General features: G+C 41.5%; 2 protein-coding genes across 2 annotated transcripts in view; both read left to right on the top strand.

Annotated features, from left to right (window-relative positions):
* Window positions 1–2,984: 2,984 nt before the first annotated feature.
* crybb1 (crystallin, beta B1) lies at window positions 2,985–8,932 on the top strand. Its single transcript, XM_031287951.2, has 6 exons — window positions 2,985–3,191; window positions 4,206–4,349; window positions 5,536–5,654; window positions 5,774–5,906; window positions 7,009–7,151; window positions 8,538–8,932. Exons 2-6 carry the CDS (start codon window positions 4,227–4,229, stop codon window positions 8,713–8,715), a joined length of 696 nt encoding a protein of 231 aa, XP_031143811.1. The 5' UTR covers window positions 2,985–3,191; window positions 4,206–4,226; the 3' UTR covers window positions 8,716–8,932.
* Window positions 8,933–12,556: 3,624 nt separating this feature from the next.
* Window positions 12,557–27,406, top strand: part of acads (acyl-CoA dehydrogenase short chain) — a 29,216-nt gene continuing 14,366 nt past the window's right edge. Inside the window, exons 1-5 of the mRNA XM_031287905.2 lie at window positions 12,557–12,685; window positions 19,314–19,474; window positions 19,725–19,874; window positions 24,902–25,013; window positions 26,866–27,017. Coding sequence (XP_031143765.1) covers window positions 12,658–12,685; window positions 19,314–19,474; window positions 19,725–19,874; window positions 24,902–25,013; window positions 26,866–27,017 — 603 coding nt within the window. The 5' untranslated portion in view covers window positions 12,557–12,657. The remainder of the gene's footprint in view (window positions 12,686–19,313; window positions 19,475–19,724; window positions 19,875–24,901; window positions 25,014–26,865; window positions 27,018–27,406) is intronic.

The raw sequence follows: 27,406 nt of genomic DNA, 5'->3' as shown, positions 1-27,406 counted from the left end.
GACCAAGCGTCCATATTTTACGCCATGGGAGTGAGAATGTGTTGAAATAGAGAAAGTTTGTAGTTTATTAGGTGTGTTGCACAGATATGGGACAGGAGTCGATGGTCCAAATACTACGTCTTTTAAACGTATTGTTTTGTTAGCGACCGAGCTAATGAGCTTGATCTTGCTCACAGGATCGTAAAGCTTTATTCTCCAATCATCAACTCTTTATTCAATTATTTTATGTTGAATCCTGTAAAAAAAAAAACAGAGAAAATAGAAAGCTCATCAAGTCCAGTGGTTCACCAACTAGCCCTGTGTCACTGTCCCACTATCAGGTATATGAATGTCAGAAAAAAAGGGGAAAATGTCGCTCCCGGTTTCTCAAAACCCAAGCTGATGTCTTTAAAAGTCTTGTTTTGTCAACCCTGAACCCAAAGATATGTAGCCTGGTCCTACCAGACTCTGGTACATTAGCCTGGTCCTACCAGACTCTGGTCCATTAGCCTGGTCCTACCAGACTCTGATACATTAGCCTGGTCCTACCAGACTCTGGTCCATTAGCCTGGTCCTACCAGACTCTGGTACATTAGCCTGGTCCTACCAGACTCTGGTACATTAGCCTGGTCCTACCAGACTCTGGTACACTAGCCTGGTCCTACCAGACTCTGGTCCATTAGCCAGGTCCTACCAGACTCTGGTCCACTAGCCTGGTCCAGCCAGACTCTGGTCCATTAGCCTGGTCCTACCAGACTCTGGTACACTAGCCTGGTCCTACCAGACTCTGGTCCATTAGCCTGGTCCTACCAGACTCTGGTACATTAGCCTGGTCCTACCAGACTCTGGTACATTAGCCTGGTCCTACCAGACTCTGGTACATTTAATTTGTCCAGAGAGTCTGGCCACTCTCCATTGACAAGTGTTAACTTCTTTGAAGGCGGGTACTCTGTTAAAGTTTAAAACTATTGGATCTGCCCAGAGCCACTCTGGATCTGCCATAACCAATCGCTAATGTTTGGTCGTGACGTGGGGTTAGCATCGCTAGCCTTAGCCTTATCCAACTCCTTCACCACTAACGGAGCGAGCTGGAAAATCAAACTGTTTCAGAATCCCGTGGGGAGGAGGGCCACAACATCATGGCCACCAACACAACTCAGTAGAGATTGTTCTTGCTCGGGCTTTAACTTCTGGATATTCAGCAGCGTTGCCACAACGGACCGAATGGCTTCGCTCGCATCTTTCTCCGCCGCCATTACGGAACTACAACTCAAACTAGCGCACAACCTCAACGTCATCGTTCTCAGCCACTCCCTCTGTTCGCTGATTAGACCGCCAAATATTTGGTCGGGGAAAACCCAAGAATATACCGCAAACCCAGACGTGGTACTGAAGGAAAATGAAAATTGAGCGGAAGTACGTAGGAGGGCGGAGCCAGGCTAAAATATATTCAGTTTGATATGATATAAAAGAGAGAAAAGCAGAAAACCTCCATATTTGAGAGGCTGAAAAAACAGAATTTTCTGCCAAAGTACTTGTAATGATTAATCGATTATCAGCATAGTTGGGGATTATTTTTCTAGCGATCGACAAATCGATTAGCCGACTTATTGTTGCAGCTCTACATTACAAGATTGTTAAGAAAGCAGTTATTCTACTCAAAACCAAGAAGCTTTATGTTTGAGATGGAAGGACGATTCAAAATCTTTGTTGTCCAGGGAGTACGTTGTGTGTCTGTGTCTGTGTTCCCCTGCAGGAGATAGAAAGAAGGCTTTACCTCTTTGTGCCCTCTGAACCTTCAGCAGGTATAATCTCCTTATTTGGGAGGCTAAATGTCTAAATGTGAGAGATACTGCAGGTCTTTCCTGCCTGCTGCTGTCAGACTCTACAATCAGCACTGCTCTCAGTAGACCACATGGACAAAATACACACACCAGGACTGATAAAACATAAGCCATACAATAAAACATGTGACTTTGCAGTTACTGTAAATACATTTTACTTTTTACTATTTACTGTGCAATTACTGTAAATACATTTTACTATTTTAATATTTACTCTATTTAATATTTATTATTGTTGTGTGTTAACGTGCGTCCACTACTTTCCTCATATCCCTTGCTGCTGCAACAGTGTGAATTTCCCCAGTGTGGGATTAATAAAGGATTTTGAATCTTGAATCTAATAAAAACATTATTTCCTGCCATTTTTGCATGAAAAATTACTCTAACGATCAATCGTTTGGTCTATAAAATGTCATAATAAAGTGAAAAATGTTGCTCCCAGTTTGATAAAGTCCAAGGTGATGTCTTTAAATGTCTTGTATTGACAGGAAATCTCCATATTCGAGAGGCTGAAAACAGCATTTCCTGTTCCGACCTTAACGATTAATCGATTATGAAAGTGTTTGGCGATTATTTTTCTAATTGATTAGTCGACTTATCATTGCAGCTCTAAGAAGCGCTGTGTTTGGGATGGAGGGACGATTTAAAATGTTAGTTTTTTTTTTAAGATTTACGTCTTCAGAAGGAACCAATTAGGTTGGGAGCTGAGAGACATGAACAGGAAGTCGGAGAGTATTTAAAAGACACGCTAACACATAGTTGGTTTTGGTCTTTTCATGGTATTTATTGACAACAACAAAGATTTGGATCATCTGCAGCCTCATCCTTTAACAAAATAAATGTAAAAAAAAATCACAGAAATGAACAAATCATCCATCCATCCAGGCACCGCAGTCTACCCAGAGACTTTTTTGATCCCACGCCCAAATTATTATCCAATTATCCATTAAAATCTTTGTTTTCCAGGGAGTACGTTGTGTGTCTGTGTCTGTGTTCCCCTGTAGGTGATAATATAAAGAAGGGATTACCTCTTTGTGCCCTCTGAACCTTTGCATTCCTCCTCTCTACATGCAACCATAGCTTACAGCCCTACCAGCCCAACACACGGGGCCGAAAATGCCTTGGTCAGGGGTTTTCTTTTGATAGTAAAATGCTTACAGGCAAGCCAGAGGGGCCGACGGCGTTTCCAGGCTATGCGATGACCCGCTGGCTTTGGCACGGGCCAACTGTGATGACGACGGGCTTTCTATTGTGCTGTGAGCCTCTACGTTTGGCCTTTGCCAGAGTATAAAAGCTTGGGGTCGAGCGTTGGAGGCATCAGCACGAGCCAGCCTCCCACACACGGCACTGCAAGCTTTACTAACGCAGGTAAGGACACACAGACACACACACAGCAGAACATCCAGAGCCAGGGCCCTCTCCCTGCCCAATACACCCGGGCAAAACACCCTCAGCCTGAGGGGGGAAAGCCCAAACACAAGGGCCCAAATAAACCCCCCACATAAACACAACACTCGTGTTTTAGTTAGAGCTGCAACGATAAGTCGATCGATAGGAAAATAACAGGCAACGTTTTCGATAGTCGAGTAATTTTTCATGCAAAAACGGCAGAAAATCAAGTTTTCAGCCGCTCAAATATGGAGATTTTTCGGCTTTTTCTCTGTTTTATATCATATCAAACTGAATATTTTTGGGTTTTGGACTGACAAAACTAGACATTTAAAGACATCAAGCGACATTTTTCACAATTTGTTGACATTTTATAGACCAAATGATGAATCGATTAATCACTGGAGTAGATTTTTCATGGCAGAAAATGCTGTTTTTAGCCTTTAAAATATGGAGGTTTCCTGCTTTTCTCTGTTTTATATCATATCTGAATATCTTTTGATTTTTGGACCTACAAAACAAGCCATTTAAAGACATCGGGCGACATTGTTCTTTTTACTATTTACTGACATTTGATAGACCAAACAATCGTCAAAGTAATTTTTCACATTGAAGGGCAGAAAATGCTGTCTTCAGTCACTCAAATATGGAGATTCCCTGCTTTTTCTTCGATTTATATCCTATTAAACTGAATATCTTTGGGTTTTGGACTGACAATACGACACATTTAAAGACATCAACTTGGACTTGAGAAACTGGGAGTGACATTTATCCATATTTTCTGACATTTTATAGCCAAATATTAATTGATAAAAGAAGACAATCATTCGTTGCAGCCTTAGTTTGGATCCAAACCCCATAAACATGCTGTATCTATCTATCTCTGAGCCACATTTCTTCTCCTTCACTTTCTCCGTCTGTCACGCTGTCACTTTCCATTGACACCTCTATTTCTGTCCATCCCCGCTGTCTTCCCTCCATCTCTCCCCTCAGACTCTCCTAAAGCCCTTCACCATGTCTCAGACCGCCAAGTCCGTTTCCAGCCAGGGCACCGACGCCAAGGACAAGGGAGCCCCCGCCCCTGCTGCCTCCAGCAAGGCCACCAAGACCGGAGAGCCCGGCATGGGATCCTACAGAGTGAGTCTCTGCGGCGCTAGACGTCTGCAGAAAAAAAACCTGCTTTTTACCCAATCTGATTTATTTAAAGCGCAAAAGAAAAACATATGTTCCCATCCAGACAGGCAGAAAACTGCCCAGAGCTGCAAAGATTAGGTTTTTAATACCACAGTGGAGGAATATTCTATTACAAGTAAAAGTCCTGCATTAAACAAATATGACTTTAAGTAAAAGCTACTGATTCTTGAGGCCAATTTAGAGTTGAAGGAGTTGAGTTCATGCTTGGAAAGAATTCATTAGAGTCATGTAGAGCTGCGAAGATTAATCGATTAGTTTTGTAATAAAAGAAAACAATAAGTTTGATTCAATCTTAAGTAATGAAACACCCTGGTACATTTACATGTTGTACTACTTTGTAAATCTGCAAGTGTCTTTATCATTTCAAGTGTGAGAGGCACAGTACTGTTGAGTTTTTCGAAAGTTTATTCAACCCCAAAGACACTTTAAAGGCAGCTTTTCATACAGGTTTTTGCTTGACATTACTTAGATTTAGTTTCTTTTTATTCCAATGAATGAATTCAAGTAGAATATTTGAGTACAAGTATAAAGTAGCGTAAAAGGAAAATACTTGAGTAAATACACTTTCCGACACTGATTCTTGAGGCCAATTTAGAGTCGAAGGAGTTCATGCTTGGAATGAATTCATGAAACGGCAACAATGAATCGATTAATGTCAACTATTAAATTAATCGCCAACTGTATTGATGATCGATTAATCGAGTCAATTTTTATGGGAAAAGAGCAAAACCTCCCCGATTCCAGTTTGTTTGAATGTGAATATGTTCTAGTTTCTTCTCTCCTCTGTGACAGTAAACTGAATATCTTTGAGTTGTGGACAAAACTAGACATTCAATGACGTCATCTTGGGCTTTGGGATCCATATTTTTCACAATTTTCTGACATTTTAGAGACCAAATACACTCCATCCATTCATCTTGAAAATAATCAACACATTCGACAATGAAAGTAGTCTTTACTTGCAGCCCTGGAGTCACGTTTTTGAAAGAATATTTAGAAAGTCTGTGTGTTTTGCAGCGGGTATATTAATACTCTGGGAGAGCATGTAGCTTTTTACTGAAATGTTAGAAAGCCCAGTTTTTTGGAGGGGGCGTGCTGTGATAACCTGTGATGTTTCCTCTGTGTGCAGATGATGATGTTCGACCAGGAGAACTTCCAGGGCAGGATGATCGAGGTCCAGAATGAGTGTATGAACGTGTGTGACCATGGCATGGATAGAGTGCGTAGTATCATTGTGGAGTGCGGCCCGTAAGTGGACACACAGACTCGGTATATTGACGGATATGTTTCACTTGTTATCTTTCCTCTAATTCTCCTCTCCTGTCCCTCTGCAACTCCTTCTGCGCCCGGCGGACGCCCTCTTCCAGCTTTGTTGCCTATGAGCAGACTAACTTCCGTGGGGAGATGTTCATCCTGGAGAAGGGAGAGTATCCTCGCTGGGATACCTGGAGCAACTCCTACCGCAGTGACTGCCTCATGTCCATCAGGCCCATCCGCATGGTACAGTGAAACGACGCTGCATGAATATCATCTCATACTAGGGCGAAAGAAATCATAATCACGATTATTTACCACGATCAGTGGTTGACTTTTGAAAAGATGTTGCATTTGTTGAACTTAAAAAACCGTGAAACAAATCAACCGTGAAAACACCTTGAACTGTGAGATTGCCCTTCACTTTTTCCCGTATGAACTTTTCAAATTCCCCTTACAATTAATAATGTTAAAAAATATATTCAAATGTTGGCTGAGTGAGTTTTGGGTTCGGGAGGGGCGAAAGTGCGCGTGTTGCTCAACACACAAGACAATCTAAGAGATGACTTGCAAAAAACGTAACGTGCAAAGTAATTGTTTTTCTCGATTACGTTGCTTTTGTGATAGCTAGGAGCCGAAATCACGATTACAATTCAATTGATTGGAAGGCGTGAAATGTATCGGAATAGTTACACAAAACAAACAAAAAAGACCTGCTAGTAACGCTTGAATTCTTATTTAACACCAGACATTTATACTGTTAAAATATCTAATAAGTAATGAAAGGAATGCAAGAAAGAAGTAGTGAAAGAAATGTTTCCATCAGAGATATTTGAACTGAAACTATTGACTGATTAACTTATCGACTTATCGACAAATTGTTTCACCTCTAGAGATAATTTTGCTTCTCCGAGATTTTAGGATACTTTAAACTCAGCTTGTGTGGCTCAGCTCTACATTGGCAGCACTCTAAGTAGTATTTCAGTTCATTCATTCTCATGAAGTATTATATCGTATGAAAACTTATGCACAACAATTCGTATGATATCCTACAAAGTTAGACAACCGATGGCAGGTCACACAACTAAATTTAGCGGTCTTTACAGTTGAATTGGGCCAAAAAAAAGGTTCCTGTGAGCAGGGTACAGAGCACTGCGAGATGACGGGCCTTTCAGAGGCGGTGGCAGTTGAGTATCAGCGAAAAAAATGTGGTGCGTACAGTAATAAATACGTGCAGTACATACGAAATACAGTGCTTTACTTATCGTAGCTATATGTACGAATGCTTCATGAGAACAGCCTGGAAGTTGATGTAACATAAACTCTTAATTACCTACCCCCCCTGCAGGACAGCATGGAGCACAAGATCTGCCTGTTTGAGCTCTCCGACTTCCAGGGCAACAAGATGGAGATCCAGGAGGATGATGTCCCAACCCTCTGGGCGCACGGCTTCTGCGACAGAGTGGGCAGCGTGAGGGTCCCCGGAGGATCGTGAGTACACCTTAGTACCATGAAAGAATGAATTCAGTAGAGCGTCAAGTGCTTTCTAAGACGCGTGGTTATGAGCAAAGACTTCATCATGCAGCCTGAGAGTAAATCCATCTGCTTGTTTTTTTCATATATAATGAAGCGAAGGCTGTGTACTGCAAATGTTGCTTTGCTTCAAAGGGAAGCTGCGGGGGTTACCAGAGTTACACTACAAAGTAGTTGTTCATGAGAAGTAGGGTGGCATGTCATCACAAGGCTTAAAGCTGACTGCATGCTGTTTTATTTGTTGACAAATGTGTATTTGTGAAATACACACACAAAGTGTCCGACCCCGAGCCTCCAGAACAGCTTCATAGGTCCTCAGCCACCAAGAGGATCCCGAAAAATCTCATAAAAAAGGTCCTCAGTGACCACTAGAACCTCTTTACGGACTCGAAGGACCACTTGATTCAAGATTCAAGATTCAAAACCCTTTATTAATCCCACAACGGGGAAATTCACAGTGTTGCAGCAGCAAGGGACAGGAGAAAAAGTCCAAGACGCTGTAAAGATAAACCCACAAAAAATGAACATAAGTAAAGAGAATAAATAGTCAAATGTATTTACAGAACTTCCTCAATGACAACTACACAGCCTGGGCTTCTCAGACATCTTACAGGACCCCTAAAACCTTCTCAATGACAACTAGAATCTCTTTGATTACCCCTAGAAACTCCTGAAGGACCATTATGACATCTCCAATCACAACAGAACATAGTAAAGGACTTCTAAGGGCTCTTAAGGATACCTAGAACTCCCTAATGGACCTCTAGAATCTCCTCAATGATCACTAAACACGCTGGGCTTATTCAATCTTAAAAAAACGGACCAATACAAGCTCACAATAACAAACAAAATCTTTATAAAACCTCTAGATTTGCTGATGTAAAGGCCTCCCTTACTGCCTATGCCATATTTTTACACTTTGAATTGTCACCTGTATTTTCCTTCACATAGATAAAGACGTTTCCACCATAATTTGGTGCGTAAAAAATGTATCAGAATGCAGGAAATGAAGTGTTTGACACTCCCAAAGGCAAATTATCAGTCACAAAAAACTGTAACTTAACACTAGTCATTGATGCCCAACGAACATTTCTTGAGAACGTCTAGAACATCCTCAATGAAGACACCCTGGGCTTTATCTAACCTCTTTAATGATCACTAGAACCACTTCAGGGACCATTAAAACCTAATCTATGACCGAAAAAGCAAACATTAGAGTCTTAAAATCGATTCAAAAACAAACCGGGAGCTGATATAAACTTTGAGACTGTAAGAAACTATGAGATTTAAGTGATACTGTCACTCAGCGTTAACTCTCCGCCCCTCTCTATGTGTGCCCCTCAGCTGGGTGGGTTACCAGTACCCCGGATACAGAGGCTACCAGTACCTGTTTGAGTGCGGTGACTACAGACACTACAACGACTTCTGCGCCTACCAGCCCCAGATCCAGTCCATGCGTCGTATCAGGGACATGCAGTTCCACCAGAGAGGATGCTTCACCTTCACCTCCGCCAGCAAGTGAATGATATGACACCCACTGGCCGCCTGGTGCTGTCGTAGCCACGCAGCCCTCTCAGCCTTTTTATTTCTCCAAACGCCCATCCTTTCCTAAATCTCCACCACCACCATCATCATCGCTCCATCCCAAAGGAAAGACAGAATGAGAGCAAATAAACGGGACAACAATCACTGACTTTTTATGGTGCTAAAAAAATAAACAAGTTGTTAAAAACCTGAAACCTTTCCTGGCTGTATTATCCTTTATTCTTTCTATACAAAAGCCAAAGTCTAATGTTTTGGGGGTTACACTTTACTTGAAGGTATCTACATAAGAGTGACATGACACTGTCATGAACGTTGTCATGAACAACTAACCCTATGACATAACGCTTCTGTCATTTGGTTTTTGTCAGGACAAGTTAGGGTTAAGGTGCTTGCACACCAACCAGACGTGCCGACCGTCGGCAGAAAAGCCAGTCGAACTGATCAGTCGGGTCCCCGAGGTCCAAAAAAATGCCTCAAAACACACTGAGGCGACGCCGACTTGAGCGTACGCTCTGCACGTGCGTCTCCATAGCAGCAGGTGGCACTTCTCTGTATTGTTTCCCAGAAAATGAAAACCGGCAGCTGATTGGACGAATGCGTCACGTGGGTCTGGTTTCTCCGGAAATTCACAGCCAGGCTGTCATGGCGGCTTGTTCAGAATACGATCTCATGTTGTACTAAAATAGTTCACCGAAACGTGTTTCTGGAAACCTTTTAAGAGAGAAATAGGCCGTGCAGTTGCTGAATCTGTCTTCATTTCAGATCAACAAAGGTCAGTTTAAAAGATTTGTCAGATTTTGAGAGGCTCATCTCACTCGCCATTTCCGGGTGAGTCCCGACTGCCCTGTCTCCAACTGAGCATGTCAGGTCGGCCAAAATGAAGGCCGACGGCTCCTCCAACGGACGACGGCACAGAACACACCGAACAGACTTGAGTCACCGACCTCGCCAGACTGTCAGACGGCCGATTATCGGCTCTGTGTGTCAGCGCCCTTAGGGTTCATGTGACGAACGCCTCTCAAAATCTGACGAAAATCTTTTAAACTGACCTTTGTCGGTCTGAAATGAAGACAGATTCAGCAACTGCACGGCCTATTTCTCTCTTAAAATGTTTTCAGAAACACGTTTCGGTGAACTATCTTCGTAAAATATGAGATCCTTATTCTGAACGAGCCGCCATTATGCCCGGTTGAAAAATCCGGGAGCAGCAGCCAGACCCACGTGACGCGTTCATCCAATCAGCTGCCGGTTTTCATTTTTGGGCGACAATACAGATTAGCGCCGCCTGCTGTTATGAAGACGTATTACACGCTAAAGTCGGCGTCGCTTGGGGTGTTCTGAGGCACTTTTTGGACCTGAGGGAGCCGACTGATCAGTCCGACTGCCTTTTCTACCAACGGTCGGCCGTCGGGTTAGTGTGTCACAGTCTGGTATAAAGTACTTGAAAGCAATACTTGAGTAAAAGAACAATTATCTAACCAGACAATGACTTTGGTAGAAGTTAAAGTCTCCTTTTAGAATATTACTTGAGTAAAAGTCTTAAAGTATCTGATATTTACAGTACTTAAGTATCAAAAGTAATTTTCTGATAATAAATATACTTAAGTATTAGACGTAAAAGTAAAAGTAAAAAGAAACTTTGATTATGAACTTTATGGCCAAAGGTGTGTAACGTTATCTTCATCACCACTGTCGTCAGGGTGATCATCATCTGTTACCATGGCGGCAGAGCCTGCAGCAGATGCTTCCATGACACGATCAGTCATTCTGCTTCCTCCTCTTCTTCTTTAGTTTTGGCCTATGGTTTTGTTTTTTTTTACCGCTTGGCAACAAACAGGCATTAGGTCACCAACTGGAATGGAGCATTATCTTGGCAATTTAGGAGCAATGATTCGCCAAATCTGCTATTTCTCCTCATTATATTTTGTAGTAACGAGTAACTAAGATGCTCAGGGGAGATGTAGTGGAGTAAAAGTAAACATTTTATTTAGGAAATGTAGTGGGGTAAAAGTAAAAGTTTCCGGAAATATAAATAACGAAGTAAAGTACAGATACATGGAAATTCTACTTAAGTACAGTAGTGAAGTATTTGTACTTTGTTACATTACAACACTGGTGTGTCAGGGGCTTTAGAGGGATGAGACGTCCTTTCCTCTGAAGCATCACATGAATAAGTCAGCTGTTTGGGCGGAGTTAGCAACGGCTTTCAGCTGCACGGCTTCGGGGAAGGCTGCTCCCGTGTTTCCTCGCCTATAGCTCCTCGATGATCCCTCCTCGATGATCGCTCCTCGCTATTCGGGGCAGAAATAAGAACCTCGGCCTTCACTGAGGAGGGACGGAACAACTTCCGGTTCAGCTGAGGACAGAGGAGCGAGGAGCTATTAAATAAGAGATATGGGATCTACCCCCTGTTTCAGTTTACAAAAAAACATGTTGCTACTATCAGCGAGTATGCGAGTTTATGCACCAATCCGATACTACACAAATTAGCCCTGAAAAAAATCTAATTTAGGGACCGTTCGGTATTTATGGAATGGACCACCGGAGGAAAATAGGGGAGGGACATGTCTTTTTATTTTAAGCTAAGGGGAGGGTCACCCAACTTTTTTATTCATGAAAAGAGCAAAATTTCAAAGTGGCTTGTTTGGTGCATATTTATCCATGTAGCTCTCAGTCTCGGCCCCCTAGCAGATGGTCTGACCCCATACTGCTGGGGGGGCAGGAGCATAGATATATATATAAACAACAATGTTAGTGAGTAAATCTACTGAAATGGCCACCACACCATAACAGAGGAGTGGGATGTGTAAGATGAGAATGCAGAGGTTAAATCATGTATGTCATGGTTGTAAAAATCAAATGGTATCTGTACGTCTTTGCTAAGTGCAAACTTTCACGCGAGGGGAGGGTCATTCCTTTTTTTCCAAATCATTTTGGAGGGTCATAGGAAAATTATTACTGACGAGGGGAGGGTCATATCTTTTTAGGTTAGAGGCCACAAAACTCCTCCGGTGGCCCCTTAATTAAATAACGAACAGTCCCTTAATGTAGTTTATTTATGTTTTTTCCCATTATGACTGATTGTCAAACTAAATAATAACAGGACGTCCATCGTATCCATACAGGGTTATACAGCAGTTGAAAATGAATATGTATATATATATATATATATGTTTTTTTTTTACGCACTGGTATCAGATTGGGAAAGAAAAACTCATAGTATTTATTTCATAGTAGTTATACCAGAAAATAAACAGAAGGTGGGGTAGTAACTGAGTCTAAAGTTGGTTCCTTTGTGATTTAATAATACATCAATATGAATTATTATTTTACTGTCTTCGCTTTTAACAGCCTGGCTGTGATTTTATCAGTCCTTTTTCGACCAGAGAAATTAATTAGGAGACTTACATTGAATTGAATGAAAGAGAGTTTACCTGACATATTTGGAGAGTTGTTAAATCTGGGCCACGTGCTGCCTTCACTGAACCTCGGAAGTTCCTCCATCGGTGCTCGAGAGTTATGAAATAATACAGTTGCATTGCTATATTAGTGTATTTTACGGAAGAAAATTAGGATCACTTGTGATGTGTTACAATGTGTTTGAGTTCTGAGTTTAATGTGAGAATTCTGAGACAAAAATCTGATCTTTGAGTAAAAACTTTAAACTCAGAATTCCGACTTATAAAAAAAATCAGAACGCAAATACATTTCCTAATCCTCTTCCGTAGTATTCTATTAGTACACGAGGGAAATTGTCTCTTAAACGAAAAACAAATGCAGTTTGAACTCACTTAACTTTTGCTCCCACGTCCCAACAACCATAATTCCGACAGCACGTAAAGGCAGCAGTGTACTTCATAACACCTCAGTCAAACTCATTGAAAGATTATTTGCTACCTGAAGCCAAGAGAAAGGAGCCATGGCTGCACTTTTTAAAGCAAGAAAAGGTGAGTACACGTAGAGAAAAATTATAATAAGAAACAAAACGTGCCTGCATTAGCTAGCTAGTTTAACGTTAGCATATTAGCTTCGTGAGGATAAATACTGGAAATACCACAGAGCAATATCAAACCTAACGTTAGTTAGCTTAGCTTGCTACGTAAACTGTAACGTTAAAGACCCCGAGGAAACTAACGTCACGTTGAATAACGTGTTGGTGAAAATATAAATGGTTGCCAGCTTTGGTTACTTACAAAAGAAACGCGGTGGTGAGCTTTAAGGGAAACATTTTAACGTTATTTAACGTTACAGTTACAGTTAGCTAGCTCCTCGGCTAAATAAGGTCAGTAGGCTAGCTGCGGTTAGCTCCGTTAAAAACAGTTAAGTAACCGTTACCGACTCATTTTCAGCCATGACATCTATGGCAACTTGTTGTCAAATAGTTTAACAACTAGTCTTGTTTCTTTGATGGTTTTAAAACTGTCAGACTGAGACGAAGGTGACTAACGAAGAGGAGGATAACCTTTCACCTAAATAACGTAAAGCTAGCCAGTGAGCTGGAGCTGCGTTCAGGTGACCGTCAGGAAAGTAGAAACATTGATTACTGACAGCGGTGGAAGGAGTATTCAGATCCTTTACTGCAGTAAAAGTACTAATACCACACTGTGAAGATACTCCACTACAAGTAAAAGTCTTTATTTAAAACATTTTTTGCTTTCTTTAGTTAATCTTACATATTCTCTGCGTTATTGGGGACTTGATAAAGGAAATTAATGTTTTCCTCTCGAGAGTTTTTCAGTATTTTGTATTGGACTCTTCAGTCTTGGAAGAAGTATTCAGATCTTTTATCTTAAGTAAAAGCATTATCAGCTAAATGTAGCTAAAGAAGTATTGATTGTTTCTGGATTCCTGCTGAATTAAAGGGTAACTACCGTTTTTTCCCCCTATTTTCCTATGTTTTTGTGTCTAAAAAGTAAGTTTTGTGTCTGACTGATGGGAACAACAATCTTTGACATTGGTCCAGTATTAAGCGAGATCGCTGCAGTCGGCAGCGGCAAAACAAGCTACAATGTAAGTTAATAGGACAATCGTCCAGCTTGTATTTACCTTCACAAAAGTGCTCGTTTTGCCGCTGACAGACTCAGATTAATATTCTAAGTGTTTGACAACATTATTGAAAGGATCCCTACAGAGATAGACCTTTAAAACCTCTTTGAGACTTCTTCTGTTTAACCAGAAACGGCTCTGAAGTCGCTAGTGCTAAACCCACCAGACTCCATTTAAAAAAGCAATACTTTTAGCGTGTATAGAGCCAACATATTTTCACATGTAAATCAGTAAACTATGTGTTTATTTCAACCAAACTAGAGTTGTGATGGTTGGAAAGGTGGAAAGACGACCCAAAACAGCTTTTCATAGTTTTATTTAGTTTCTGTCGACTTTGAATAAAATGTACTTTACGTTGCTAAAATTACTGTTTATTTACATGGCGTCTGGTGGGTTTAGCGAACACAATTTCGCGGATGTTTTTATGTTTTAAAAAAGGATCTTACTCTTTAACAGAAAGGTCGACCTCCTTAGAAATCCTTTCCATAATGTTGTCAGACACTTAGAATATTAATCTGAGTCTGTCAGCGGCAAAACGAGCACTTTTGTGAAGGTAAATACAAACTGGACAATTGTCCTATTAACTTACATTGTAGCTTGTTTCGCCGCTGCCAACTGCAGCGATCCCGCTTAATACTAGCCTGCGAAAACCTTGACAAACTTTGGGCAAATTTGAGATTTGCTCTGCAAGTCCGTCTGGCCAAGAGCCATAGACTGTATATAAGAATGGACCAACAGATCCCGTGTCTCTGGACGGAGACCAGTGAAGGCCTTTAGAAGCACTTTTCCGGTGATGGCTGAGCGTTACTGCGCAGCTGCAAACTGAGAGAGACGACGTAGATGTGACGTGAGCAACCTGTCTGAAAGTTGGAAGTCTTCTGGTAGCTGTGCCAAGAGAAATCTCAATCATTCCCAATCTAGCAGAGACGGAGAGCGTAGGTATATGTAAGGAGATAACATAGACACAGGCTAATTATTGATCACTAAAATGATAGTTAACATTAGTAATTAAACTTAAACAGCTAATGTGAGACGAAACTGCCTGAGAGCTTCTCCTGTACTATACGGTAATTCCTCTACTATGAGACAGTAAGTCTCGTGGTTATGACCCAATCGTTAGCCTATTTTTATAAAAACGTCTGCTACGGAGCCATAACGTGAGGTACAAGGTAATGGAGCCTTTTATACATTGTCGTGTTTCTTTAGAAATAAACAATGGACAAATAGTCTTTAAACTCTTCAGATGTAAAGTTATTCGCTGTCAAAGTGGCGCCAAAATGAATGGCAGTCAATGGGATGCTAACGGGAGGTGAGTGCTTATTAGCATCAAAATGGCGCCATAGGAGGTTCGTGGTCCGAGGAGAAGCTGACCCCCTTGCCAAGAGCCCATTCAAGCCCATTTCCTATTTTTCGGAATTGGGCTGTGAATTAACCTTCCCCAGACCCTTCTCAGTTACAACTGAGAAGGGTCTGGTGTCAACCAGGCTAGCTTAATTATGTTGCCGGACGAATGTAGTTGAGTGAAAAAGCACAATATAATAACTATTGACATTATACCACTATATCACATTTAACTATTGACATTATACCCTATATCACATTTAACTATTGACATTATACCCTATATCACATTTAACTATTGACATTATACCGCTATATCACATTTAACTATTGACATTATACCCTATATCACATTTAACTATTGACATTATACCGCTATATCACATTTAACCGACCTGACATGTCAACGTCCTGGGCAGCGTTTCTCCACGCAGCAGCCTTTCTGTTTATATCTGTATAAGAGAGGTCAGAGAGAATCGTACATTCAGACACTTATCAGTCCTTCTAGTCTCTCTGCCATTTTTGTGAGTCGCTTCCGAAGCTTTTCAACGGTGTAGTACGACGTCCGCTGGCGGCGTTTTGCGTATTACGGAGCTGATTTCAAGTGCCAGAGGGAAGGCGGCGTTAAACCCAGAGATCTTCAGTTTACTGTGATATGAGACAGAGAATGAGAGAGTATATGAGAAGCTGAGACGAGAGAACGTTTTGCTGGATTTGCTCGAAAAGTGACTCAATCAATTATCAAAATAGTTCAACTATGAATTACCGGTAATCAACTTGTGTTTATTTCTGCACAAATTTTCATTACAGACAACTCTACCGGTCTATTTTTTTCAATTTGTCAGAAAATAGTAAAAGAAAGAGAGCCCAAAGTGAAATCTACCTACATTACAGTAACACGTTTGTACATTACACCCCTGACTTTCCTCTCCATTGACGCCAATTGTGCAAATTTGCATTGTCATGACCTGGCTCAAAGGTATGACACAATGTGGACAACACACGTTTGCTCAATCAAATCTAATTTATGTAAATAAGCAAAAGTAAACGTGCTATCAGTTTATCAGTAACGTGTGTAGTGTATGGATGTGTAGGTGTAGCAATGTTGGAACGCAAACGTGACTCAACCCAAAATCCAAACCAACCAAGCAACCTTGAAGAGGGAGAGAGGAAGAGTGACTGCCCAGGCTCTCCTATAGACCTTTTTCACGGCAGCCATGTTGACATGTCATAGTAGGAAAAGCACAGGTGTATTAAAAACCATTAATGATGGCTGCATTCCCCTTAGGAGAGGCCCTGGTATGGTGCATGCTGACTCACTGAAATAGCTCACTGGGACACTTGATGGAACTGAGCTATCGATGCGTGCAGCTAACTTAACAAGCGATCCCATTGGATGAATTCATCCAATCACATTTTCCATTTATCTGCCTCGATTTTCTAAAACGCACAGGACCTTTTCTATTTTCTCTAAATGCACATGATATATAAGCAGTCTCTATTCCCTAAAATGCATAATGTGCTTGGATACAATAAATGAGAGTGCATGACAGGTAAATGGTCCAGGTTGACCTCTCTGCAACAGATGGATTCAGTTGCAGTGTCCATGCTCCGGCAGCGCCCTCTCAATACTCATTTTCATGTGTATTTAATATGCTGCACTGTAGCCTTCGCAGTAGGGCTGTCCTCGACTAAAGAAATTCTTAGTCGACTAACACTTATATGATTTTGTCGATTTAATGGATTAGTTGATGTAATCGACAGAGCTGGGCTCTTTGAGAGGTGGTTAAGACTAGAAAAGCACAATATAAATGTAGTTAATGAACCATCTGTAAAACTGAGTTTCTACACAATTAATCCTGCAAAAGCACCACTTTAAATCTTGTGTTTACCAGAAATGTGCTCATAAGTCTCTTGGAAATGAGTAATTAAGCATGAATAACCATAAAAAATGACTCATCAGCTAAAGAAATCTTAGTTGACTAAGACCAAAACGACCGATTAGTTGACTAATCGACTAAGAGGTGGCAGCCCTGCTTCGCAGGTCCTACCATGCCAGTGACGTCATCGAAATTGTCAGCGTTCTAATACTAACAAACGTATTTTTTGTGTTGCTTAAAAAAAGCTATATTGATTTTTTTTAATTAAAATTTTTTGTGTAATTTATTTTTATTTATCATAACCAACACATTATCAACGTTTATTCTTTCAGTTCAGTTCATCTTTAAGGTTATCAATTTCAGCTGTGCTTTACCTACTATGACAAGTCCAAATGTCTGCTGTGAAAAAGGTCCATTTATCATTCATCATTAATCATCAGTCCTTATTAGCCAATCCCCAGATCTTAGCCAATCCCCAGATCTTAGCCAATCCCCAGATCTTAGCCAATCCCCAGATCTTAGCCAATCCCCAGATCTTAGCCAATCCCCAGATCTTAGCCTATCACCAGATCTTAGCCTATCCCCAGATCTTAGCCAATCCCCAGATCTTAGCCTATCACCAGATCTTAGCCTATCACCAGATCTTAGCCAATCCCCAGATCTTAGCCAATCCCCAGATCTTAGCCAATCCCCAGATCTTAGCCTATCACCAGATCTTAGCCTATCCCCAGATCTTAGCCAATCCCCAGATCTTAGCCAATCCCCAGATCTTAGCCTATCACCAGATCTTAGCCAATCCCCAGATCTTAGCCAATCCCCAGATCTTAGCCAATCCCCAGATCTTAGCCAATCCCCAGATCTTAGCCAATCACCAGATCTTAGCCTATCCCCAGATCTTAGCCAATCCCCAGATCCCAGCAACCAAAGGGACTTAATAGGTCTTGAGGCCTAGGAGCCGTCACGGCATTCAATATCACAATATTGGTAATATAATGTTGTATTTTGACGTTCTCTGCACTTCCTATATTTCCCCTTGTCCTGACAGCCAATTAAGTCAAAAGTGATTCCCATCAAATGTGATCATATGAGAGCGTGAGCTCTGAATCATTACACCCGTACTAACGCAGCGTGTCACTTCTGGCTCGCCGTGGGCGTCTTTGTGGCAGCAGCTGCTGACACGACTCAGACCAGTTAATCAAAGCATCAAATCACAGAATGATAAAGTGGATTTGACAAACGCGTCTGTCTGTCTGTCTGTCTGTCTCTATATCTGTCTCTATGTCTATCTGTCTCTATATCTGTCTGTCTATCTGTCTCTATCTGTCTCTGTCTCTATATCTGTCTGTCTCTATATCTGTCTGTCTGTCTCTATATCTGTCTCTATATCTGTCTGTCTGTCTCTATATCTGTCTATCTGTCTCTATATCTGTCTATCTGTCTCTATATCTGTCTATCTGTCTCTATATCTGTCTGTCTATCTGTCTCTATATCTGTCTGTCTGTCTCTATATCTGTCTCTATATCTGTCTGTCTGTCTCTATATCTGTCTATCTGTCTCTATATCTGTCTATCTGTCTCTATATCTGTCTGTCTATCTGTCTCTATATCTGTCTGTCTGTCTCTATATCTGTCTGTCTGTCTCTATATCTGTCTGTCTGTCTCTATATGTCTGTCTCTATATCTGTCTGTCTATCTGTCTGTCTATCTGTCTCTGTCTCTATCTGTCTGTCTGTCTGTCTGTCTGTCTGTCTCTATGTCTGTCTATCTCTATCTTTATCTGTCTGTCTATCTATATCTATATCTATATCTGTCTCTATATCTATATCTATATCTCTCTGGGTTTTCCCCCAGCCATAATAAGATTTAGGTGCAGCACTAAAGCCGAATGTCTGCAGTGTTGTCTCTAGCTTTGGGGAAGACTTATGTGCGTGTATTTGGCGAGGGGTTTAGGCATCCTTTCCTCAAGAATATGTGACGTTTTTCAATTTAAAAAAGAAGGTATTTCCCCGTAGATTTTTATATATTTGCATAAAGTTAAATCCAGGCTACTTTATGCAAATCGGGGCCGTCCAGCTCGACTCGCCTCTCTCTCCTCCCCCCTCATCTTCCCCTCCCTCCTGCCCCACTCCCTCTCTCCTCCCCACTCATCTTCCCCTCCCTCCTATACTATTCATGCATATTGTATTTTTTTTTTATAAGTTGTTGAGATGTTCCAATCTGGACCAAAGTGACGGACCGTCTGTTGCCAACCTCACTGAACATCGGTGACTCTGTGGTATTGAACCGTTGGTATTTTTCTGTCCCTTTAGCTCTCGCCGTGTGTCTCGCTGGTTGTCGAAGTCTGTCCCAGCTGGCAGAGTTACCGGAGACTCATCAGCTTCTTAGACAGACCTGCAGAGACTTCGCCGACAGAGAACTGTCCCCCATCGCTGCCAGGCTGGACAAGAAGCATTCTTACCCTGCCAAACAGGTACAGAGCTGCACACTGTTTCACACATCTTCTTACGTTTACATTTTTAAGGTAATTGCAACTGATCCTCGTGTGTTTCATATCAAAATGTTCAGAACAAACTCAGCTTTCTGTATAGTGACGTCCAAATATTGTCTAGAGCGATGTATAAAGAGATAATTTGGCGCTGAAGCTAAGATATTGAATAGGTCAAATTTGACCCAGGGCTAACATGAGGGTTAAGGTATGAAACGCGTGAATGCTGTTCCAGATCCAGGAGTTGGGGGCAATGGGGGTGATGGCCATGGAGGTCCCCGAGGAGCTGGGTGGAGCCGGGATGGACTACCTGGCGTACAGTCTGGCTATGGAGGAAATCAGCCGAGGCTGCGCCAGCACGGGAGTCGTGGTGTCTGTAAATAATGTGAGTACGGTCTGTGTAGAGCGGGTGTGATATTCTGTCTAGGGCTGCACAATACATCGTTTTTGTATCGTCATCGCAATATCAACTGGCGCAATGAACGCATCGCGAAAGGCTGCCACACGTCGCGAAAGACACTCAGAGATTTGTTGTTAGGCCGGCCACATGCTGCGCGCGTGAGCGTGGCGTTTCTGTTGCGTGGCGGCTGCGTGGTGTTTTCTGTGTCTTTACACACCAGAAACGTGTCTGACGTGGCGCTGCTGCTGCTGCTGCTGCTGCTGCTAGTCTTGTCTGTACACATGTATGTTTCCCATTGATTTACTGCACTCAAGCAGTAGTATACTTCATATTAAACATAAATATATTCTGATTTGATTACAGCAAAGACAACGTCGGCAGTATTGACGGCAAAATAGGCTACAGAATATTTCGTTCTATATTGACAGGTGCAATATTTGAAAATCAATAATTATTATTATTTTTTTTTAATGACATTTATATCTGCATTTATGTCAAAACCTAGAGACTTTCAAACATCAAAATGTCATTTATTAACATGTATCCGTGTCAAAATGACATATTAACTAAATAGGCGTCGGTTCTATTTCTAGCAGTCACGTGTTTTCGGCGTGTCACGCAGGCAACGTGCACGCTCTAACCTGTTAACATGGGAGCTGAAATAAAAACGGACACGCCACGCAGCCAGTGTACAGGAGGCCTTAGTTGAAAGAAAATATCAGCAGAAAAACTGCACTTTTTTTTTTTTTTAAAGATTATTTTTTGGGGCATTTTTTCCCTTTTATTTGATAGTGACAGTGGATAGACTTTCCTGTCTAGTGGGAGAGAGATGGGGGATGACACGCAGCAAAGGGCAGCAGGTTGGATTTGAACCCGCGCCGCTGCAAAGGACTCAGCCTACATGGGGCGCACGCTCTTACTGGGTGAGCTGGAGGCCGCCCCAGAAAAACTGCACTTTGAAATGTCGCAGTAATTCTTTTTTTTTAGTGGTGCCTTGAGCTGAACGATTTTGGAGGGGGGTAAAAAAAAAATCTTAATTGCGATTTTATTTATTTTTTCTTCTGTCAGATATTGCAATTTAACATAAAAGTTCAGCTAATGTATTCCACAATATTCACTGTGGAACACATAAAACATGTCATGGAGCATTATAACACGAGACCCCATTAAACCGCTTCTCTATGTTCTCATGCAGGGATGATTTCTTTTAGTAAGCGTGAAACATTCAACAGTCAAACACAGAACATGTCTGATACGCCTCAGTTCAACAGCAGCATCTACATATTACACCTTCTACATTCATGTTAAATATAGTAAAACAAAATAAAAATTGCACATTCCATTAATAGCGGTCTTTGCGATTAGCTAATCGCATTCTATCAAATCTCAATTTCTATTTGTAAATGATTAATCGTTCAGCTGTAGCGCTGCCTTTTTTATATTCAATTCAATGTTCGTAGATTTAGATAGGTGGGCAAACGCATTTTCTTTGTCTCATTGCATGCATTGTCTTAGTCCGGCAGCGCCGGCGCTAGCTTAGCTTAGCATAGTGAATGGAATCCTTTGTTGCCAGTTAGCATGTTGTGAGTAAAAGTGACCCAACAACAACTAAAAACAACCTCAACCTTCTTGTGGCCTGCGTATTCACAACGACTACAAATAGCAATGCAGAGTAAAAACAGTGATAACTGAAACAGATACACAACACACCATGCAGTGTGTGTGTATACAAATATTTATTGCAAATTACAAAAAGTATGTATGATGACGTAACCAAGTGCCGTTCACCCCTAGCCCTTACCACTCGGTTTTCAAGGGACAAGGGCTAGGGGTAAGACAGAGAAATGGGATTCAGCCTAAGGGCCCTGACACACCAACCAGACGGCCGACCGTCGGCAGTAAAGCCAGTCGGACTGATCAGTCGGGTCCCGAGGTCCAAAAAATGCCTCAGAACACACTGAGGCGACGCCGACTTGAGCGTACGCTCTGCACGTGCGCGAAACGTAATACGTCTCCATAGCAGCAGGCGGCGCTGCTCTGTATTGTTTCCATTAAATGATTATTTCCCAGAAAATGAAAACCGGCAGCTGATTGGAAGAACGCGTCACGTGGTTCTTTTTTCTCCGGAAATTCACAGCCAGACTGTCATGGCGACTTTTTCAGAATACGATCTCATATTGGACTAAAATAGTTCACCGAAACGTGTTTCTGAAAACATTTTAAGAGAGAAATAGGCCGTGCAGTTGCTGAATCTGTCTTCATTTCAGATCAACAAAGGTCAGTTTAAAAGATTTTTGTCAGATTTTGAGAGGCTCATCCGCTCCCCATTTCCGGGTGAGTCCCGACTGTCCTGTCTCCGACTGAACATGTCAGGTCGGCCAAAATGAAGGCCGACGGCTCCTCAGACGGCCGACGGCACGGGACACACCGAACAGACTCGAGTCACGGACCTCGCCAGATGGCCCGACGCCTGATTATCAGCAAGCCGTGCCGATTTTGAACAGCTCACCCAGAGACTGAAGGCAGGACACATTCAGAAACCGTATCTCACTCTAAACAGCATGGATGGATTTTTTTCAAAGTTTGTATGTGTGTGGAAGCACCAGAGACACAACATAACACCCCAAATCCCAGAAAAAGTGATTTTTTTCATAATATGGGCACTTTAAAGAAAGTTGGAAATGATTTCCTTTCATTAGTTTTAAATCCAACAAGCAGTTTGTTGTATTTTAGCAGAATACTGAAAGCAGCAGAACCAAGGACACTTTAATATCTGTTTATTTATCGCAGGTAATCTCGTTATCACGGTATTTAACACAGTTATCGCATATCTTCCTCATATCGTGTAGCCCTGATGTTCTGATATGGCGCTTACCCACAGCTAGTACCAGCTCTGCTCTACTCGGCCGCGGTCCTCCTTTTTCCGTTGCAGATTCAGTACCGCCTCATGCGTGAGGCGAGCGTGGCTGGTCGTCATAGCGCCGCTGCTGGAAACTGCCGCAACCTAACGCAACACACACACACACACACACACACACACACACACACACACACACACACACACACACACACACACACACACACACACACAGAACGTCGAAGGTCGAAACCCTGCTCGATTATGGAAAAAAATATAATCATGATTGTTTCGGTCAATATTGAAATCACGATAATTTAACACGATTACTCGTAGACTTCTGGTAAAATGTTGCAATTATTGAACTTAAAAACTGTGGAAAAGGAAAAAAAAACAACTGTGAAATTTGCCTTAATACTTTTTCCTATTTAAACTTAATTTTTTCATTCAGAACACAAGAGAAAGTAAGAGTTTACTTGCAAAACGTAATGAGCTTTAGCGTGTATAGAGCCAATATATTTTCACATGTAAAACGGCAATCCCAAGCTAATGTGTTCATTTCAATCAAAACTAGATTAACAGTCAGTTCATCCCGGTGTCAATCATCAATCCTTATTAGCCAATTCCCAGCAATCGGCTCTGAATCATTACACCCGTACTAACAGTGAGTCACTTCTGGCTCGCCGTGGGCGGCTGCAGCTGCTGACACGACTCAGACCAGTTAATGAGTTTTTCTCGATTATTCAGTTTTTGGGAGCCGAAATCATAATCACGATTACATTTTGATTAATTAAGATTCAGATAACTTTATTAATCCCCAAAGGGGCAATTCAGTTTTACAGCCAACCCATCCATTAAGGGTTAAACTAACTTAAAAAGTGCATTAGCACGCAATCTATATAATGTAATGTTATAAAATAATAAATTAAAAACTAAACATACAATAGACAATAAATAAATAAATAGTACTGCAGCAGTCATACATCCCCCTGTATACAGAAGCTTCTCTCTCTCTCTCTCCCGTAACATCCACACGTTTACACGACCCAATCATTACACACACACACACACACACACACACACACACACACACACACCCGTAGTCGAAGGTGTGTAGTGTTTTTGATTCTCGGCATGTGGCTGTTTGCCAGAAGACAAAGTTTAGTTTCTAAAGAAGCTGGAGGCAGCAAAAAAAAAAACACCGCTAACTAAACTATTTAAAAATGGCAGGTTTCTTCAGGACACCCCCGTCTGTCGTTATAGCAATGATGACGCAGTGATTAGTGACGATTCTCTCCGACCAATCAGTAGTCTGCAGGTTTTCACGTCACCTTTTGGTATCGCCTCAGCTCGCTGGGAACCTCGACAGAGGTGGTACTAAATAAAGTACCTGTTGGCAGGTATCGGGGACTTTTTATCAGAATGGAAACTAGAGATAGTCCTATATCATTTTTTGCTTCCCGATTCTGATACCTGAACTTGCGTATCGGCCGATACCGAGTACTGGTGCAATACCAGTGTGTCATATATTTAATGATGTTTTAACAGCTGTATACTACTATCTCTGTATGGGTGATATGATGTATAACAGCTGTATACTACTATCCCTGTATGGATGATATGATGTATAACAGCTGTATACTACTATCTCTGTATGGATGATATGATGTATAACAGCTGTATACTACTATCTCTGTATGGATGATATGATGTAGAACAGCTGTATACTACTATCCCTGTATGGATGATATGATGTATAACAGCTGTATACTACTATCCCTGTATGGATGTGATATGATTTCTATCTTTGTTGTCAGTCTGGCTCAGGTTAAACTCTTTGTGAAACGTGAACAATCACAAACAATGAACGCCCCAGAACTTTCTTTAATTCTCCAGTTTGACAGTCAGTTATAACGGAAAAAGAACATAAATAAACTACTTTAACGTAGATCTTCTTTAGGACTTTATCACGTGGTATCGGATTGGTGCATAAACTCCAGTACTTCCCGATACCGATACCAGCGTTTTAGGCAGTATCGGAACATCTCTAATGGAAAACCAAAAATGGCGAGTAGCGTAGAGGCGAGTCGAGCAGGTTCCATGTAGTGGAAAAACGCCATAAGTGCCGGTGTTTATTGTCCTGTTCTGCTCTCAGTCTCTCTACATCGGGCCGATACTGAAGAACGGAACAGAAGAACAGAAAATGCAGTGGATCACGCCGTTCACCACCGGAGAGAAGGTGGGCTGCTTCGCCCTCAGTGAGCCAGGTAAAACACCTCGCACACACATGTACACGTGTACACGCGCCACTGACGGATATGACATAAGACACATTATCATGGTGCGTGTGCACTGGCAGCGTCATTTCCTCATCCCATTTACAGTGTTTTCCCCTAGCTCTGTGGAAGACTTGGGTGCACGTATTTGGCGGAGGGTTTAAGCGTCCTTCCTCAAAAGAAATGTGATGGTTTTTCATTTAAAAAAAATGCAATTTCCCCATACATTTTGTTTCTTTTGGCCATTTCTGTTTTCTTTTTGGGTCCCTGTGGTCATTTGGCGTCTCTTTATAGTCGATTGTGTCCCCTTTTTGGTAGTTTTGCGTCTCTTTTTCACCATTTTGCACCGTTATTATCACCATATCTGTGTCTAAAATGATGGAAAAGCCAGAGCAGATCATAAATTAATACCACTCAAAACGCTTAAAGAGGAAACTTGCTAAAGAAGTCCAACTACCATCAATAGATCTGAGAAAAGTATTTTAGTTACATTCATTCTTAGGGGTTAGGTGCTGCACCTAAACCTTATAATGGCGGAAAAAATCCTGCATTTATTGTCTCTGTAAGCAGCCGGGCAATGCATTCTGGTAGCGTTGCGACGACTTTCGAGAGCGTTGAGTTGCTCATTTGCATAAAGTTAAATCCAGGCTACTTTATGCAAATCAGGGGCGTCTGACTCGACTCGCCGCGTCTCGAAAACGCACACAAATCTTTTAAACTGTTGATCTAAAATGAAGACCGATTAAGCAACTAGATCTGGGTATTGTTCAAATATTTTCGATACAGGTACCGATACAGATGACATGACTTTGATTACACCCTACAGCACAAATCTTTTTATCTTTCTCCTACTACGTAAACGCGTCTCTGTGTAACGTCGAGTTTTTCCTGCGTGTCTCTACGACGTGTAACGTTAGACAGCCAATCACAGACATTGTTAGATCTTGGTAGAAGCATGCTGTCTGCTGATTGGCTCACTGACACTGATGAGATTTACACCTTAGGGTGTTGAAATTGGGTATTGAATGACGAGGCATTTTTCGGTACTTAGGAGGCAATTCGGTCGGTGTCTAAAAAGTATTGAATTCGGTACCCAGCCTATAAGCAACTGCAAGCTAGCAGACCAAACCGGAAATCCAATTCTTCTTCGCTGCTCCAGATGATAAAAAGAAAGCAATGATATCACATCCATACAACAAATTATGATATAAGGGCTCTCAGAATGTATCCAACAGAAAACAATGCTTATACTTCAGTTGGTGACTGATAAAAATTATATCCTAAAGGCTTTTAGAAACGTGTGTTTTCCAAATCCAGCAAACTTAGCACTACTAGCTGTTTCTGCAATATGAGCCATCACTGGACAATATTCTGCACTATACATATTCATTTATTTATTACTTTGTCACCTTCCACTGTGCAATATGTCATCTCTATTCATTCGCACCTTACTCATCTGTAAATCTGTTTATATACTGTCTGTTTATATAAGGGTTTTTATTGTGTAAATGCGGTTGTTTTTATTACTATTATTATTATTATAATAATAATTATTATTATTATTATTATTATTATTATAATAATAATAATAATAATAATAATAATAATAATAATAATAATAATAAATATTCTATTTTTCCATTTCCTATAATTTATGTTTATTTTTCTCCTATGTCTAATTAATGTGTATTTGTATTATATGGATGGATGGATGGATGGAGCTGCTGTAGCAGCACAGGAATTTCCCCAGTGTGGGATTAATAAAGTCTATCTTATGTTAAACTGGTTTAAGTCCACCCCCTGTGACTTGACATAAATGTGTCTTTTTAATTTAATCTCCCAGGTAACGGCAGCGACGCGGGTGCGGCCTCCACGGTGGCCCATCAGGACGGAGACGAGTGGGTGCTGAACGGAACCAAAGCCTGGATCACCAACAGCTGGGACGCCTCCGCCACCGTCGTGTTCGCCACCACGGACAAGAAACTCAAACACAAGGCATGACGCGTAGCCGTAGATTAGGGGTGCATGATATATCGACTCGGTATCGTTATCGCGATATCACATTACGCAATATTATATCGAAAGTGTCGCGATAAGTATGCAATATTTAGTTTATATTGTGGAGCGCTGCGTCCCGTCTATTGGCTGGTTAGAGATTGAAACGCTATAATGATCATGTTTCGTTGGCCAGTTACCGTGCCAACTGCACATGTTAGTGCACGTCAGCGCACGGGGCCACTACGTGACAAACCCTATGGAGCGTACCACGTGGGTGCATATTTCAACAGAGTGACAGTGTAAGTGAAGAAATAGATAGAGACAACTAAACGGAACGAATCAGAGAAGAGAAAGAAAAGTTGTGTCCTGTTCTCTTTATTTATTTT

The sequence above is a fragment of the Sander lucioperca genome, chromosome 14, assembly GCF_008315115.2.
Source record: "Sander lucioperca isolate FBNREF2018 chromosome 14, SLUC_FBN_1.2, whole genome shotgun sequence".
Classification (NCBI taxonomy): domain Eukaryota; kingdom Metazoa; phylum Chordata; class Actinopteri; order Perciformes; family Percidae; genus Sander; species Sander lucioperca.
The sequence above is the reverse complement of the archived record's forward strand: the minus strand, read 5'-3'. Positions and strand labels throughout refer to the sequence as shown.